At 48.5% G+C, this 16591-nt stretch overlaps 1 protein-coding gene across 4 annotated transcripts; it reads left to right on the top strand.

Moving 5' to 3' along the window:
* The first annotated feature begins 495 nt into the window (after positions 1-495).
* LYRM9 (LYR motif containing 9) lies at positions 496-16023 on the top strand. 4 transcript variants are annotated; one of them, XM_011997548.1, is made up of 5 exons: positions 496-552; positions 11550-11693; positions 13867-13959; positions 14050-14112; positions 14848-16020. In XM_011997548.1, exons 2-4 carry the CDS (start codon positions 11568-11570, stop codon positions 14107-14109), a joined length of 279 nt encoding a protein of 92 aa, XP_011852938.1. In that variant the 5' UTR covers positions 496-552; positions 11550-11567; the 3' UTR covers positions 14110-14112; positions 14848-16020. The 4 variants fall into 4 exon arrangements, with proteins under 4 accessions (XP_011852938.1, XP_011852939.1, XP_011852940.1 ...); XM_011997549.1 differs by lacking the exon at positions 14050-14112 and having other exon boundaries at positions 14848-16023; XM_011997550.1 differs by lacking the exon at positions 14050-14112 and having other exon boundaries at positions 533-552; positions 11556-11693.
* The last annotated feature ends 568 nt before the right edge of the window (positions 16024-16591 follow it).

Genomic DNA, 16591 nt, shown 5'->3' on the forward strand with positions numbered 1-16591 from the left:
GCAGTAGCTCTAAGTTTAAATTTTGTATTCTTTTCCTCAATTATAATTATAGATGGGTCTGAAAGGAAGCATGCTTATTACTGTCATATTTATTCTTTTGACAGGTGTTATGGGACTGTAATTTGATGAAATGATTCAAAACGCAGATTCCTATCCAAACACAATTCTTGTCATCAACACGAGAGGTTCAGGAAAAGTCCTCCAGCAAGCCTTTCAGAGATCTTGAACACCCCTACTATTTTAGCACAATCCATATTCAGGAATAAGGAGGAGAGAGTACCTTTAGGGCTTATATCCGGCGTAGCAACAGCCAGAAGGCAGAGTGGGTGTTTGAGGTAACAGGTAACGAAGGCTGTTAGTGGGGGCAGCTTTCCTTTTTAACTGGGTGGGGTCGAATCAAGGAAGAGGCACCCAGTAGGACCCCGAGTCCCGCGCGCGGCCGGCAGAGGGCGCTGGGCTCACCGTCGCCGGGTAGGGGCGGTGCCGCTCAGTCCCCGGGGCGCAGGCGCACTCGTCGCCGCGGCGGCGGGGCTGGCGTTCCCCTGGAGGCTGGTGAGCCGCGCCGCGCAGGCCGAGGCTGAGGGCGGGGGCGCGGGGGCAGCCGCGGCTGGAGCCACTGGGTGGCTGGGGCGGGCTAGGGATGTGGCGGCCTTGGGTGTCCTCGGACCTATAGAAGACCTAGGGGCCACCCGCGCCAGCATTTTTTCCCTCGCAGTCCGCACTCTTCCCCCGGAGAGCTGGGTGCACCGGAGCGCGGCGCCCGGACTTGACACAGGCCTGGCCGGGCGGCCCTGGAGGAGCAGGAAAGGCCTGCGGCGCGATCGAGGGGCGCGGGGTCCGGTTCAGCCCGGGGGTCCAGCCTCTCAGAGGCTCACGTCCTGGCCACTTTTAAAAGGAGAATGTCTCCTCCACCGTCCCTCTGCCCGCGGCACCTGGTGGCCGGAGCGACCTTGACCTGATGATTTATGCTTCTGCGTAAGAGCAAGTTGCTCCGTGGCCGAAACCCTTTCGCTCCTAGGATTGATCCTTTTTGTGGTTATATTGTTTTAAAAACAGTTTTATTGAGATGTAATTTATGAAGCATACAGTTCACCTATCTAAAGTGCACAATTCAGTGTCTTTTTTTTTTTTAGACGGAGTCTGGCTCTGTCGCCCAGGCTGGAGTGCAGTGGCACGATCTGGGCTCACTGCAAGCTCCGCCTCCTGGGTTCACGCCATTCTCCTGCCCCAGCCTCCCGAGTAGCTGGGACTACAGGCGCCCGCCACTACGCCCGGCTAATTTTTTGTATTTTTTGTAGAGACGGGGTTTCACTGTGTTAGCCAGGATGGTCTCGATCTCCTGACCTCGTGATCCACCCGCCTCGGCCTCCCAAAGTGCTGGGATTACAGGCATGAGCCACCGCGCCCGGCCAATTCAGTGTCTTTTAGTGTATTTGCAGAGTTGTGCAGCCGTCACCATAATTTTTTAGAACATTACCCCCCAAAAGAAACACCTCCTTTAGCTGTCACTCCCCCCTCCTATCTCCTCCCATTCTCCCAGCCCTAGGCAACCACTAATGTACTTCTGTCTCTGTAGATTTGCCTGTTCTGGATGTTTCGTATAAATGGAATCATACATTAAGAAGCCGGTTGTGACTGGCTTCGTTCACTTAGCATAATGTTTTCTGGGTTCACCTGCCATAGGTTCGTGACTTCAGGACAGTTTCCTACTGGCTTTAGTTTCCTCTGGCAACTTGGGAATCAGTTGACATCTGTGGAACTTCTGTTATGGTTCAGGTACTATAAACTGTGGAGGAGTGACTAATAACAGTATATATATATACATATATTATATATAAAAATATATAAAATATATAAAATATATAAAATATATACAAAATATATAATATATAAAATATATATATATTTTCTTACTCATTTCCCCTCATTTCACAGGTGTTGAACTAATACAGTGTAGTCTCTTGTCCTCCAGAAGCTTACAGTCAGCAAGGAACAGATAGCCAAGTAAAGTAGGAAAGGGTAAGATGTTCAACGCTGGGCACAGTGGCTCATGCCTGTAATCTCAGCACTGTAGGAGGCTGAGGAAGGAGGATCACTTGAGCCTAGAATTTCGAGACCAACCAGGCCAAGACCTCGTTTCTATAAATAATTTAAAAAATTAACCAGACGTTGTGGCGTGTGTCTGTGATCCCAGCTACTTGAGAGGCTGAGGTAGAATCGCTTGAGCCCGCGCAGTTGTGACTGCAGTGATCCCTGATCATGCTACTGTACTCTAGCCTGGGTGACAGAGTGACACCCTGTCTCAGGCCAAAAAAAAAAAAAGAAAAAGATGTTCAAGCACTTAAGATGTGCCAGCCCCTGTGCTAGGCACTTTCCATATGTTAGCTAGGTTCGTCTTTACAGAAGCCCTGTGAGGTGGGTTATTCTTTTCTCCAGTTTACAGTGGGGGAAGCAGAAGTCCAGAGAAGTCAACCAGGTTGACCAGGATTACACAGCTAGTAAATAGCAGAGGTAGGCTTTTAAACTAGGGTTCTTTGTCTCCAAAACCTGCTCTGTAATCACAATAATTATATATGTGTGATTATAATCACAATAAGTGATTACAGAGCAGTATGATGACTGTAATAGGGGTGTGAATAGCATGGAATGAAAACCTGAAGGAGGTGACAGGGAACTGGACCTCTAAGGATGAAGAGAAATTCTTGAGGCAGGTGAAGAAGTCAAGGTAGAGGAAAGCACAGCATGTTTCAGAGATGATATTAACAACAACAGTTAGTAGTAAACACGTAGTGTGTGCCAGGCATCATGCTTAGTAGTCTAGGAGCGTTATTTCATTCTTACAACAGTCCTATGTAGGAAATACTATTTATTAGGGACCCCACTGACAGATGGGGAGCAGACTTCGAGATAGAAGTTAAGAAACTCATCCAGGGTCCTAGAACTAGCAAATGATGGAACCAGGATTTGGACCCAGACTATCTGATCCCAAAGTCCTCCAAGTTCAGTCTGTGGCTAAAATGCAGGAGGTATGGGAAGGACAGCAGGAGGGGAGATTGATGAGAGGGACTGAAACAGATCTCGGAAGGCCATGGGTAGAGAACTCTCTACAGAGGTTCTGAGGAAGGGGAGTGACAGGGTGTGCTTTTTAGGAAGTGTTCTTGGGTGGCACTGTGTGGACTGGGCTGGAAGGAGGGAGACAGATCGGGAGGTATTTGGATAGTCCCAGCCAGGTATGGGTACAAAGCTGGGAACCAAGGTAGTGCCAACAGGGGCGAAGGAGGCAGGAAGGGGGTGAGGGGACTGGAGAGCCTTGACTGTGTAGGAGAGGGACTGGGGGAGGCAGGGATTGCTGCCCCATTGCTAGCTTGGGAGAACACAGATGTGCAAGATGGAGCCCTGGAGTGGGTGGGGGCGGGAAGCAAAACCACTCTATTCCTATTTTTCAACTTTCCCCGTCAAGAAGAGTAATTGCATATTTAAAAAATGGCCTGTGCAGGCTTAATTTAGCTTGTATCAGTGCTCAATAGGGCATAATTTCTGGTTATTTTCTGCAGTTCCATTCTTTCTTTCTTTTTTTAATATATGACTTTTTTCTCACTTATTTTTAGGTGCCTATATCGGGACATAGGTTAGGGAAAAGGACAGTGGGGTTAAATGGGACTGTGGGCCTGCTTCTCAACATCTGTGCCAGTGATACCACTTGACTTCCAGGAAATTCCCTTTGTAGCTTTATTTTCTCTTTTTTAAAATTCTGTCATATTCTCCTCTGGATTTGGTAAGAGCTTTGTTGTTAAGCATTTCTTTAGTTGCTCATTTCCTTTATCTGTGTAATTGATGTCAGCCTGGTGACTCTTTCTTTCTTTTGATTTTTTTTCCATCTATATGCAGGGGGAAGCTGCAGATGATGTCCTTGGGTTTCAGAAAGGCATGGAGCAAGGTTTTGTAGAGAAGATTGAGGAGTACTGGATGATAGTGCAGTCAAGTGCCTTTATAAATGCTTGAACCTAGTCGTGCATGAATCCTGCTGGAGTTCTTTGTGGGGTCCTTAGTCCTGATCTGGTCAGTATTTTTATGGGTGGCTCAGACATAGCAGGTGGTTTCACGAAGCAGGTAAGGGCATAGTCTTTGGAATCAAATAGACCTAGATTCTATTCCAGGTCTTGCTCTATACTAGCTTTGTTGCTCCTGGCAAGTTACTTAACCTCTCAGGGCCTCAGGTTCCTCATTTATAAAGTGGGACTAATGATACCTACCTTAAAATATTGTTGTGAGGATTAAATGAGGTAAAATGAAAAGCTCTCAAACTTGGCATGTCCTACCCATTCCCTGGATGGGAGCCATCGGCTTTGCACAAGGCTCAGGGTTGGAGAGCTAGGTATACCAGACTGTTCATCTCTGTAGTCCTAGGGCTGGGTCCAGAGTTGTACACATGCTAGATACTCTGAATGGCATGGCGTAGTTGACTGATGCTTCCGGTATATAGGGTTACTCTCTTTCTCTTTGTCCTTACCCCGTGTTTACCTGGTATGTGACTGTTTCTGTGCTCTTGTTTTGTTGAATTGAGTTGGATAACATTCAGTCATATAACAGACCCCCACCAAGGATGGTGGCAGATTGTGACTCTGGAATGACCTCATAAAATAAAAGATGGGGAAACAGACTTAAGAGCAGCTCAGGAGCTGGGCGCAGTGGCTCGTGCCTGTAATCACAGCATTTTGGGAGGCCAAGGCAGGTGGATCACCTGAGGTCAGGAGTTTGAGACCAGCCTGGCCAACATGGCGAAACTCCGTCTCTACTAAAAATACAAAAATTAGCTGGGCATGGTGGCATGAACATGTAATCCCAGCTCCTGGGGAGGCTGAGGCAGGAGAATTGCTTGAACCCGGGAGGCAGAGGTTGAGCCAAGATCGCACCATTGCACTCCAGCCTGGGGAACAAGAGCGAAACTCCGTCTCAAAAAAAAAAAGGAAAAAAAGAGCAGTATATGGAAAATTGCCTTTGAGCCAAATGCCAGGGCCACGTGAGGGCCCCAGCAGAGAATGCAGTCTGAGCTGCATTCCTTGAATTCCCAGGTCAAAGGAGGTGACAGGGCCACTGCCTGGGGAGTTGGTCAGAGCATGGCCAAACTGTGGTTTTCTTGTGGGACAGCATGTTTAAGAGTGTGTCAAAAATAAAGGTACGTGTATTCAGAAGAGGGCACGTGGGACGGAGACACTTTGAGACGCAACAACACCTCCCGGCTGCTTACACTGGAAAAGGGACTAGGGAGGGGCTGCGATAGTTGACTGTGAATCATGAAAAGCTGGACTTGGGAGTAGGTGAGGGAAGATTTTGTCCCAAAGAGTAGAGCTCAGACCAGTGAGTGGAACTTTACAGTGGGGAATTTTAACTCAGAACTGGAGGGACTTTCCAATAGTTTGAACAGAGTGCAAATGGGAGACTTGTGAGTTCCCTGCCACTTGGAGCACATGTAGGGAGAAAAGCTGGGTGGCTCCCTGCCAGGTATGTTTTTAAAGCAATTTTTTATTAGGAAAATTTTCCAAATATATGGAAGTTGAAATAACAGCGCAGTGTTCACCCTTAACACCTACCATCTAAATGCGATCTGAACATTCTGCTGCATTTCTTCATCTTCCTCACTCTTCTCTCTGTGCTGTCTTTTGCTGAACTATTTGAAAGGAGGTTGCAGACCTGATGACACGTCACCTCTAAATCCTTTCGCCGGCATCTCCTGAGAGTAAGGTGATTCTCCTACGTAACTACATCAGTCTCATGACCCAAGAAAATTCGTAACTCACACTACCATTTTCACGTCCAGTGAAGATTTTCATTCAGGAATTCGGCAAATCACTGTGACCACCATGTGGAGAATGGCTGGTGGGGCCCGAGGGCAGGTGGATACCCTTCCAGCAACCCCGGCAAGAGCCTGAACTAGAGGCCTGACCTAGAGTAATGTGGGGCGATGAAGGCTGTTTCAAGGTAACCACTGAGCATGGTGGCCAGGTCAGTGAGGGCTTTCAGGAGGAGAAGCCAGGCCACAGAGCTGAGTGTGGAAGAGGCAGGAGGTGTGCAGGAAGCAGAGAGGGGCACAGTAGGCAGAAGTAGGAGGATTCGTTCAAAATAGAAATTGAATGTCCACCAGGATAGTTAATTTTATATGTCAACTTGACTGGGCCACAGGAGGCCCAGGTATTTGGTCAAACATTATTCTGGGTGTTTCAATGTGGGTATCTGTGGATGAGATTAACATTTAAATTGTTCGATGGAGTAAAGCACACAGTCCTCTATAATATGGGTGAGCCTTTTCCAATCCATTGAAGGCCTTAATAAAACAAAAAGTCTAAGCCTTCCCTGAGGAAGAGAATTCTCTTGCCTGTGGCTTTCGAACTGGGACATCAGCTCTTCCGGGTTCTACAGCAGCTTCCAGCCTTTGTATTTGAACTGGCACATTGGCTCTGCAGATTTTGGACTTGCCAATCTCCATAATTGCATGAGCCAGTTCATTATAATAAACTTCTCTCTCTCTTTCTCTCTCTCTCTCTCACACACACACACACACACACCCTCCTATAGGTTCTATTTCTCTGGAGAACCCCAACGAATACATCTACTCCACACCAGACATTCTGTCCCAGTGCCGAGACCATAACAGGCAAACACAGCATGGGCTGTTATGGAGTGTGCCATACAGGACTCGGTTTGCCTGGACTAGGCCGTGGATGGTGAGAGGTGCAGATGAGGGGTAGGTAGGGGCCAGATCGAGAGGGGCCTTGCAGGCCATGGACAGAAGCCTGGATTTTATTCTGTAGACCAGTGCTTTCCACACTTCAGGACCCTCATGATTTTTGCCGGGTCCACATTTCAATTGCATTATTTGTTTGATGCATTAAAAAAAAAAAAAAATCAATTTTATGCCCATTTGAAAAAAATGCTTTAGGCCATTAATACCTACGAAAACGTGTTTTTTCCCCCTCATTACACATGAAAATAAATGTAAAATCATTACAATAAAAAATACTGGCCATATACTACTTAAAATGATTTCAGGTATTTGTTCTACATTTTGGGAAAAGTTGCCATGAATGATGGGGGCAGGGGTGGATATTAGGGGTTTTATGAAGGACAGGACACTTTGAGATTTATGTTTTAGAAAGAGTCACTCTGGCTCTTGGGCAGAGTAGGATGGCAGAAAATGGACTGGAAGACAGGGAGACCAGCTAGGGGCTGTTTCAGTTGTCCCAGACAGAGTCTGACCCAAGGGTATGCAGTGGAGTAGAGAGGAAGGGAAAAATATGAGGGGCATTCAGAGGTGAAATTTGATAGGACTTAGAAACCAGTGGCATGAGGCCCAGCGTGGTGGCTCATGCCTATAATCCTAGCACTTTGGGAGGCTGAGGTGGGCGGATCACCTGAGGTTGGGAGTTCGAGACCAGCCTGACCCAACATAGAGAAACCCCATCTCTACTAAAAATACAAAATTAGCCAGGTGTGGTGGCGTGCGCCTATAATCCCAGCTACTAAGGAGAATCACTTAAACCCAGGAGTGGGAGGTTGTGGTGAGCTGAGATTGCGTCATTGCACTCTAGCCTGGGCAACAAGAGCGAAACTCCATCTCAAAAAAAAAAAAAAAAAAAAAAGAAAAGAAAAGAAAGAAACCAGTGGCACGGGGATTGAAGAGGAGGAGGAACCTGGGTTGACTGATGATTTTGGTTTGGTTGTCTGGGAAGATGGAGCAGCCATCACAGAGGCAGGGAGCCAGGGTGCAGAGGCCAAGATCAAGTCCAAAGGGCAGGGCAAGGGAGGTAAGTGTTGCCAGGCCCAGAGGCTTAGACTGCAGTTTTAGCAATGATGCTATGAGGTTCATTGCCCCTTAAATAATAGCAAACCCACGCTTTAAATCAAATTAAAACATTTTAGTTTAGCTCTTCTAAGTGGACCCACACATGTATTCTCTACTAGTTATTACTGAGAATGACTAAGTATTATAATTGAGCTGAAAATAATCTGCCGCCCATACTTGCTGGGTTGGTTACTAAGTATTGCTTGAGTTTTTAAGTAATGAAACAAAGTTGTGCTCTTTCCAAATGTTAATTTTGAGGACTGCAGATGGTAACCATCTGTTCCGCGACTAGCATTTTACAATATTTGATTACTACTTTATATAGTTTGGGGAAGCCTGCCAGTGGAGTCTACCCATCAGGTTGGGGACTTTGGTGGTATGTCTCCTGTGGTTGCCCCTCATGGTCTTGGTCACCCTGGAACGGGTTCCCCTCTGATTTCTGGGTGGTGAGTCAGACTGGCACGGTCATGATTGATAGCAGGAGGAACTTGAGAAGCCCTGTCTTGTCTGACTCTTCCTTACAGCCTGGAATCATCAGAGGGCATCATGGAAGAATTTGTGAGGTCAGGGTCTGTCCATCAGTTAGAAGTTTTGGGTTACCAGTGACAAAACAATGAACCCCAGCTGCTTTGGTGAAAGGGGATTAATTGGCTCAGATCACTGAGAAGTCTAGGGGAAGGACTTCCTTCAGGTAGATGGTTTCAGGGCCAAAATGAATTCTTTTTTTTTTTTTTTTTGAGTCAGAGTCTCACTTTGTATCATCCAGGCTGAGTGCCATGGTATGATCACAGCTCACTGCAGCCTTGACTGCCGAAGCTCAAGGGATCCTCCCATCACAGCCTCTTGAGTAGCTGGGACTACAGGCGTGTGCCACCATGCCCAGTTAGTTTTTTATTTTTTGTAGAGACAGGGTCTGCCTATGTTACTCAGGTTGGTCTCAAACTCCTGGCTTCAAGCAGTCCACCCATCTCAGCCTCCCAAAGTGCCGGGATTACAGGCGTGAGCCACCACCCCTGGCCCAAATAAATTCTTTGGGCTTGTTTTTATCTCAGGGTCTCAGTTCTGCCTTCTGCTATGTGAGTGTAGTCTCAGGCTTCTCGAGGAGGCAGGATGGCTTCACTGAGAGAGGATCAAATCCTGCCAGCATCAAGTTTAGTGGGAAGGAGCTAGAGTCCTTTCACGCCACTTCTGCAAAAGTGTTGCGATGCACTGTGATTGGACTAGCTTTTGTCACATGCCCGTGTGTGAGCCAGTCCTTATACCCACGTGGATGCAGGGCTCTGATAGTCCCACTCAGACCTTCTGGGCTGAGGCCTGGGGAGGGGTGCACCCCAGATCACACACTGGGGCTACTAGAAGGGAGACTGGATGGTGGGGGTCAGACAACCACCTGTCTACTCCAGCATCAGAGCAAGAGCCCAGGGAACCAGGAGGAATTGGCTAACGTAGCTGAAGAGACACATTTATTGTTGCCGAGGAGATAATGGGATGTAAATGGAATGAAGGAGCCTCCGGAACCAGCTACTTCCTAAGCTTCCCTCCTTAGTTTAAGGGCATCTGATGGATTTAGTTTCTGGTTCTTTTTGCGAGGTGAGGGGAGGGTTTGTTTGTTTTTTTTTTTCCTTATATGTTTCTTTAAAACTAAGGCCAGTCACTAGATCTCTTTTAGCTCCTTTATCTGGAACATAGAGGGTGTCTCTCTGTACAGAGGAGACAGTAGCTTCATTCTGTTTAGTTAACAGTGAGTGAAGCCCGCTGTGGGCCAGGCGCTTAGCCCAGGGAGAGCCACAGGCAAGGTAGCAGATGAGTCCCTGGCAGCACCATGAGGGGGCACTGCAGCCCCACAGAGGACAGGGTGAGTGCCTCTGTCTCCAGAGAGGGACGGTGGGTAAGGGCTTCCAGGAGGAAGGACACTGAGCTGAGCCTGGAAGGATGAACAAGGTTCCTCACATGGAGAAGACGGGAAGGAGTCCATGGCCAGGGAACTGCATGTGCACCAAAAGGCACCACATTTGGTGGTTTGAGGGGTCTGGGAACAGTTCATGAGACTGACTGGGATGTGCCCAGGACACTGATTCCAGAGCTCACATGGTACGGGGTGGAGGAGACTGGAGTGACAAGCCAGGTACTGGGACACCAGGCAGATGCTGTGGCAGAGGTTCAGGCAGGAGCCTGATAAAAGCTTTGCAAGCCCATATATTCTAGAACCTACCATTTAAAACAATCTATACTCTCATAGTTCCCTTAAAAAAGAAGAGGTTAGGCTAGAGTTGTGCGTTTTTTAGAGAGAGAGTGTTAATACAGAGAAGAATATGGGTTCTGCAGACACAAAAGAGAGCTTGCTGTGTAATTCCATTTATACAAAACTCTGGAAAATGCATCGGTTGCCTGGGGATGGGGACGTAGGGAGGGCGGGAGGGATGGATTACAAAGGGTATGAGGTAAATTTTGGGAATGATAGATATGTTCATTCTCTTGATTATGGCGGTGATTTCTCTGGTGTGTACCTGTGGCAGCACTTATCAAATTACATACTTTAAGTATATGAAGTTGGTTATATGTCAACTATACCTTTTTTTTTTTTTTTTAAAAAGAAGGCACTGAAACCAGACTGCCAGAGTTCAAATCCAAGCTCCAGCTTTATCAGCTGTGTGATCTTGGGCAAGTTATCAGACCTCTCTGTGACTGTGTTCATTAATCACATGTGAAGTGAATAGAGACAAACAAGTGCTCATTGTGATTCTGGTTTTTTTTTTTTTTGAGATGGATTCTTGCTTTGTCACCCAGGCTGGAGTGCAGTGGTACTATCTCGGCTCACTGCCATTTCCACTTCTGGGGTTTAAGTGATCCTCCTGCCTCAGCCTCCCAAGTAGCTGGGATTACAGGCATGTACCACTAAGCCTGGCTGATTTTTGTATTTTTAGTGGAGACGGGGTTTCACCATGTTGGCCAGGCTGGTCTCGAACTCCTGACCTTAAGTAATCTGCCCAACTTACAGGTGTGAGCCACCACACCCAGCCCATTGTGATTTTTATGATAACTCATAGCAAAATGAAATCATGTGCCCACGCTGTGGTGACTCTGTCCAGCGTCTTCTCTGTGCAGCGTCCCCTAGATTCATGTTTCTCAGACTTTAAAGTGTGCATACAAATCTCCTGGCATCCTTGTTAAAATGCAGGTTTGATCTGGTGGGTGTGAGGTGGGGCCTGAGACTGCATTTCTGTTGATCTCCCGGTGCTGTGGGTTTTGCTGGCTCAGGAGCACACTTTGAGTTTTGAAGCTCAGGCCTGTAGGCATTCTCCCCTCTGTGGCTTGGTGCCCTCACCAGACCAGGACTGATGTCGGAGCTGGTTTCCTAGTGATTTTCCTAGTGATTGCCCCTCAGGGTCTTCCTGCTTATCTACCCTACCCTGCCTGTGAGGGACACCTACTCACGCACCATCTGAAGTTGAGTTCCAGAAAGAAGACGCCAGGGCTGAGGCTGTACATCTCCCTCCACACTCACCCTTGGTCTTGCGGGCCTGCTCTGGGCTAGAGCTTCTGTAGGACTGAATGCCCAGCCCACCGCAAGGCGCAGGCTCCATGGAATGGGACAGGAGGGGCCACTGTACTGCACCAAGGCTGCTTCCCAGAGTACTGGGACCTGGGGGTCAGGGCTAAGTATAGAACTTGGCTTGATGCCCTAGAAGTGATGCTCCTTGTTTTCCAGGGACAGAAGGTCTCACGGATGGCCCCGCTGCCAGGGGCAGAACTGGTTCAGAGGCCACTGCAGCTCTACCGATACTTGCTGCGCTGTTGCCAGCAGCTGCCGACCAAGGGCATCCAGCAGCATTACAAGCATGCTGTCAGGCAGGTGGGAGCTGGGTCCACCAGGTCTGGGGGCTGCCTCTAATGGCAGGCTTGGGGGTGTGGGTCAGAGGTCAAGGCCAGGGCACAGAGCTAGTCTCTGAGATGGTGGTGAGGTGGCAGTGTGGTAAGAGCCACAGGAAACCAGTGCTGGGCAGCCCAGCTCCTCTCTGTCGAGGAAACACAGGGTGCATCAGCCAGCATACCAGCTGTGCTAGGGCACGTATGAGGCAGCTAAGTGGGTAATTAAAATAGACTGTGGGGCACGACATCATTTAGGCAGGCATCCCTGCCAACAGTGTACAACTTGAATTTAATCCTGAGAAAACATCAGGTAAACCCAAATTGAGAGGTCATCTACCACACAACTAATAGGCCTGTGCTCATCAAAAATGTCAGTGTCGTGAAACACAAAGAAAGGCAGAACTGTTCTGGATTAGAGAACTCAAGAGATATGGTGACTAAATGTAATGTATGATCCTAGACCAGAAAAAAATTGCTGTAAAGAATATTACTGGGAGCCAGGCATGATGGCTCATGCCTGTAATCCCAGCATTTTGGGAGGCTAAGGCAGGCAGATTGTTTGAGCTCAGGAGTTCAAGACCAACCTGGTCTTTTCTACAGAAAAATCAAACAATGAGTTGGGAGGATTGCTTGAACCCAGGAGGTCGAGGCTGCAATGAGCTGTGATTGTGCCACTGCATTCTCACCTGGGTGACAGAGTGAGAACCTGCCTAAAAACAAAACAAAACAAAACAAAACAAAACACTGTTACTGGTGCAGTGTATGAAATTGGAATGTGGGCTATAGATTATAGTGTTGTTTCAATGTTGAGTCTTCTGCATTTGATTATTGTGGTTATGTCAGAGAATGCCCTTGTCATTAGGAAATACACATGGGAATGTTTAGGGGTAAGGACGGGGTGTCTGTAACTTATTCTTAAATGCTTCTGAAAAGACTTATACATACTTATATAAAGAGAATGATAAAGCAAGTGTAGCAAAATGTTAACAATCAGTGATTCTGATAGAAAATTATTTGTATTATTATCACAGCTTTCTGTAAGTGAGAAATCATTTCCAAATAGAAAGTTAGCTAAAATTCATACAAATATAATATGGAAAGTTAAAAAAAAAAAAGAGGTGGCAGTAGCCACAGAGGGCTGTGGAGACGTGGAGAAGGGAGCAGTTAGCTGTCTGGGGAGTCAAGGAGGGCGTCCCAGAGGTGGATGCTGAGGGGGCTCCTAAAGATGAGCAGGGGGATGTGTGGGGCTGGGAATGACGGGGAGGGAAAGAGGCCAGTTCTGTTTCTTTTTGAGATGGAGTTTCACTCTGCACACAGGCTGGAGTGCAACGGTGCAATCTCGGCTCACCACAACCGCCGTCTCGTGGTTCAAGGGATTCTCCTCCCTTAGCCTCCTGAGTAGCTGGGATTATAGGCATGCGCCATCACACCCAGCTAACTTTGTATTTTTAGTAGAGATGGGATTTATCTATGTTGTCAGGCTGGTCTCGGGCTCCAGACCTGAGGTGATCTGCCTACCTTGGCCTCCCAAAGTGCTGTGATTACAAGCGTGAGCCACCACGTGTGGCGCCAGTTCTTTTTGGAAAGCAAAACCTGAATCTTAGATTGCTTCTCAAGGGTGAACATCTGGTCAAAAGCAAACAGCATCCCATGCTCTGCATTGGGCCTGGGTGGATTTCCTGAAACTACTCTGTCTACTGCCTCCCCTTCCTTCCCTGTGTGGCTTTCCTAGCACTGGGCTGAGAGAAGCCCTACTTCTTCCTCCCTGCTCTGAAACCTATGCAGAGATCTCACCCTGGGGAAAACAGCTTCTTCTGAGGAACAGAGATGGAAGTTTCCCCTTGGCCTCCACTGCCTGATAGCTTTTGGGCTCAGCTTGATTTAGGGGTAACTTGGGGGCCAGTCTTTGCACCCACTCTGGTGGCTTTGCAGTCACATAGACTAAGATTCAAATGCTATTGTTCAGCAGCCAAGGGGGGATTTCTGAGCCTCTGTTTCCTCATCTCTGTATGGGATAATCATAACTGTCTATGGGGGATGAAGAGAGCTACTGGGTATACAGTGTCCAGCAGTGTCCCTGGCCTGTAACTGGTGCTCTGAAGCTGTCGGTCCTGGGAATTTTGCCTAGTCATCTTTCCTTATGCTTAAACTTGCAGAGTTTTCGGGTTCATTCAGATGAAGACAACCCTGAGAGAATCCAGCAGATTATTAAAAGGGCCATTGAAGATGCTGACTGGATCATGAACAAAGTAGGTGCTTGGCCCCCGGGCTCTGCCTGCGAGCTGGGGTGATGATGGCTGTGATCCCCATGACCACTAGAGGCCACTCCTGCCCCACAGTTGAGAATGGTCCCTGTGGAGGAGGCCACCAGCCAGCTGCTTCCCTCCTCCGGAAGCTAAAAGGTGAAGGCAGATCCCTTCTGGTTGCAAGTGGGGAGGGGCTCTTACTCTTCGTCCTTAAAGGCAAATTTCTGCCCAACAGTGCTGATGGAGTTGAGAGGGTCAGTAGGAAGAAGGAGGGGAAGCTATAGTGCCAGAGCCGGAAGTGGCGCTGTGACGCCGCAGACAGGAAAGCTGTCCTGGGGAGGGACTCCCTGTCTGGGGGGCGTATTCACACTGGGGCAGAATTATGGAGGAAACATTCAGTATGTTTTGGTGGAGGAAGGGAGGGAGTCAGGAATGTTGACTGGCTTCTTGGCCCTTAGATGCTGGTATTAGGAGGCCCTAGAGAGTTGGAGTGTGCCCCTACCTCCCTGTCCTTCTAACTCACTCTCCAGATATGGGACCCAGCGTCCATTTTAAAAAACCCAGTGATTATAGCAACTGGCTTCCAAGGGTCCTCCTCCACCTGGGATTTTTTTTCCCCCCTGAAACAAGACTCAGAGAGGACAGGCACCCCAGTTTCCTTATTATCCTCCCTCCCCACCCCGTCAGCTTCCTTTTTCATTAAAGAAGAAAGGGAGTCCAGGCATGAACTAGAGATTTGGCTGCCCAGGGCCTCTTGCCTGGGTTTCACCACCTCCAAGAAGCCCCTGCAGGAGGCAGGTGAGGTCCAGATGATGGAGGCTTGAGATTTCCCCAGAGTCCTCCTGCCCCTGTTGGCTTCCCTCCTCCACTTCAAATCTCTCTGTCTTGCAGTATAAAAAACAAAACTGAGAGCCCGGAGAGTGAGCCTTCCTGGCCTCTGGAAGTTGAGAGGCGCCTCTTCTGGAGCTCAACAGCAGCAGCAGGTTTGGAAGATCCATTGGCCTTGTTGGCTGAAAGCTAGAAATCAGGGGAGAAGCTGACCTTGCTTCGGAGGCTCCTCTTGCCGCCGCCATGTTGCCAGCATCCTTTATGTTTGCACTTCCAGCCGCTTACGATGTGAAATTTGGGGAGAATGTGGTATTTTTTTGTTTCTTTTGTGTATTTTTTATTTTTGTGTTTTTGTTCTTTTACTTTTCTCTGAAAGTGATTCATTTATTCTGGAGATCTCTTTATCATTCTCTGAGTCCCAGAGCAGATGTCCCCTCAGGTAGCAACCTGTACAGAAGAAAGCGCGTGGGTTTTAGAAGCAGACAGATCTGGATTTGAATCCCAGATTCAGTAAGATGAAGGTGAAGTGCCTCACACAGGATGTGGCACATGACAGTGCCTGAAGGGCTCCCTCCAAGGAAGCCATCCTGCCCCACCCCCTCCTCTTTTCCTGCAGTGTCCTGCACAGCTCTGCTCCAGTACACACCGCGTCGGGTCTCAGTTATTTGTTTGCGAGGTTGCCCTGTCCCTGCTTGTAGCCCCTGAGCCCTCACAGTTGTCACACACCCAGCAGTCTGCCAAAGAGCTGCCTTTCCTGACCACTGTCTCTCTATGCCCAGGGAAGTCAAAGCCCTGGGCCTTGCCTTCAGGGAGTTGACAGTGTCCGTGAAGTGGTGAAGTGCTCACCACATGAACCAAGGAGAGACACCAAAGCAGCTGCGGTGGACTCTGGCCTGTCCAAGCCTCTGCGCACCTGCAATCTGTTTCCACTGGCCCTTCCCTGCTTTGCCACCATTGTGGAAGAATAGAAGGGAGGGGGAGAAGGTGGGTGGGCTCAGGGAGAATGACCAGAGTGGCCAGAAGATGCAGAGATAAGTCCCACTGGGATTTGAGTATTCCCTAAGGGCACTCAGTCACAGGGATGAAGTAGTGTGTGTTTGTATCCTTGTAATCATGTGAGTTAAAATGACTCAGAGATATTTATGTGTGCGTGTGTACTCCGCTGACAATGAAGTAAATATATCAATTTGTGGAAGCTCGTGTGTCTTCTCAACTGGTAAACCTTACATTCCCTAAGCATACGTTGTCCCCCTCCTGAGTGTCATCCACTCTTGAGAACCTACAGTCAAGTCAGACAAAGCTGCCCAGGAGGGGTCATTCTTCAGAGAAGGTGACTGGGACTGGCCCCACTGCTAGACAACAGTTGATGAGGTCACATCTGCCCCACTAGGCTATGAGCAAGCTGAGGGGTTTCAGGCTAGGGCCAAAGCTGAGCCAGGCCCCTGTCCGCACCCCATCATTGAGCTGGGGGCCCCTTCTCAGGTGGCAGGGCTGTATTGTAATCATAGGAGTGGGGGCAGCTGTATCCCAGATGTTTTCCCAGCAGGAGAGAAATGAGTGAAGGCTGACAAAGGTTTGGGATAGAGTTAGTGTCACTTGCTCTTGACCAACTCCTGGAGTGGTTCTGTGACCTGTGGTTCCTGGGTAGGTCCTTGGTCCAGCTGTGCTGACTCGCCATGTGTCAGACGGTGGGTGCCCAGCTCCAGCATGCGGCTGGCCTGTGAGGGAGCCAGCAAGGGGTGGGGTGGGTGCACGGTGTGTTGGTTGCTCTCCCCCAGCCCCTGTGCTGCCACTGAGGGTAGTGAGC

The sequence above is a fragment of the Mandrillus leucophaeus genome, unplaced genomic scaffold, assembly GCF_000951045.1.
Source record: "Mandrillus leucophaeus isolate KB7577 unplaced genomic scaffold, Mleu.le_1.0 Scaffold541, whole genome shotgun sequence".
Taxonomy (NCBI): domain Eukaryota; kingdom Metazoa; phylum Chordata; class Mammalia; order Primates; family Cercopithecidae; genus Mandrillus; species Mandrillus leucophaeus.

Excerpts from the sequence above, each read along its gene's own strand:
- LYRM9 (XM_011997547.1), top strand. Across the intron at positions 11,694-13,866 it reads ACAAGCATGCTGTCAGGCAG|AGTTTTCGGGTTCATTCAGA; the intron begins GTGGGAGCTGGG and ends TTAAACTTGCAG.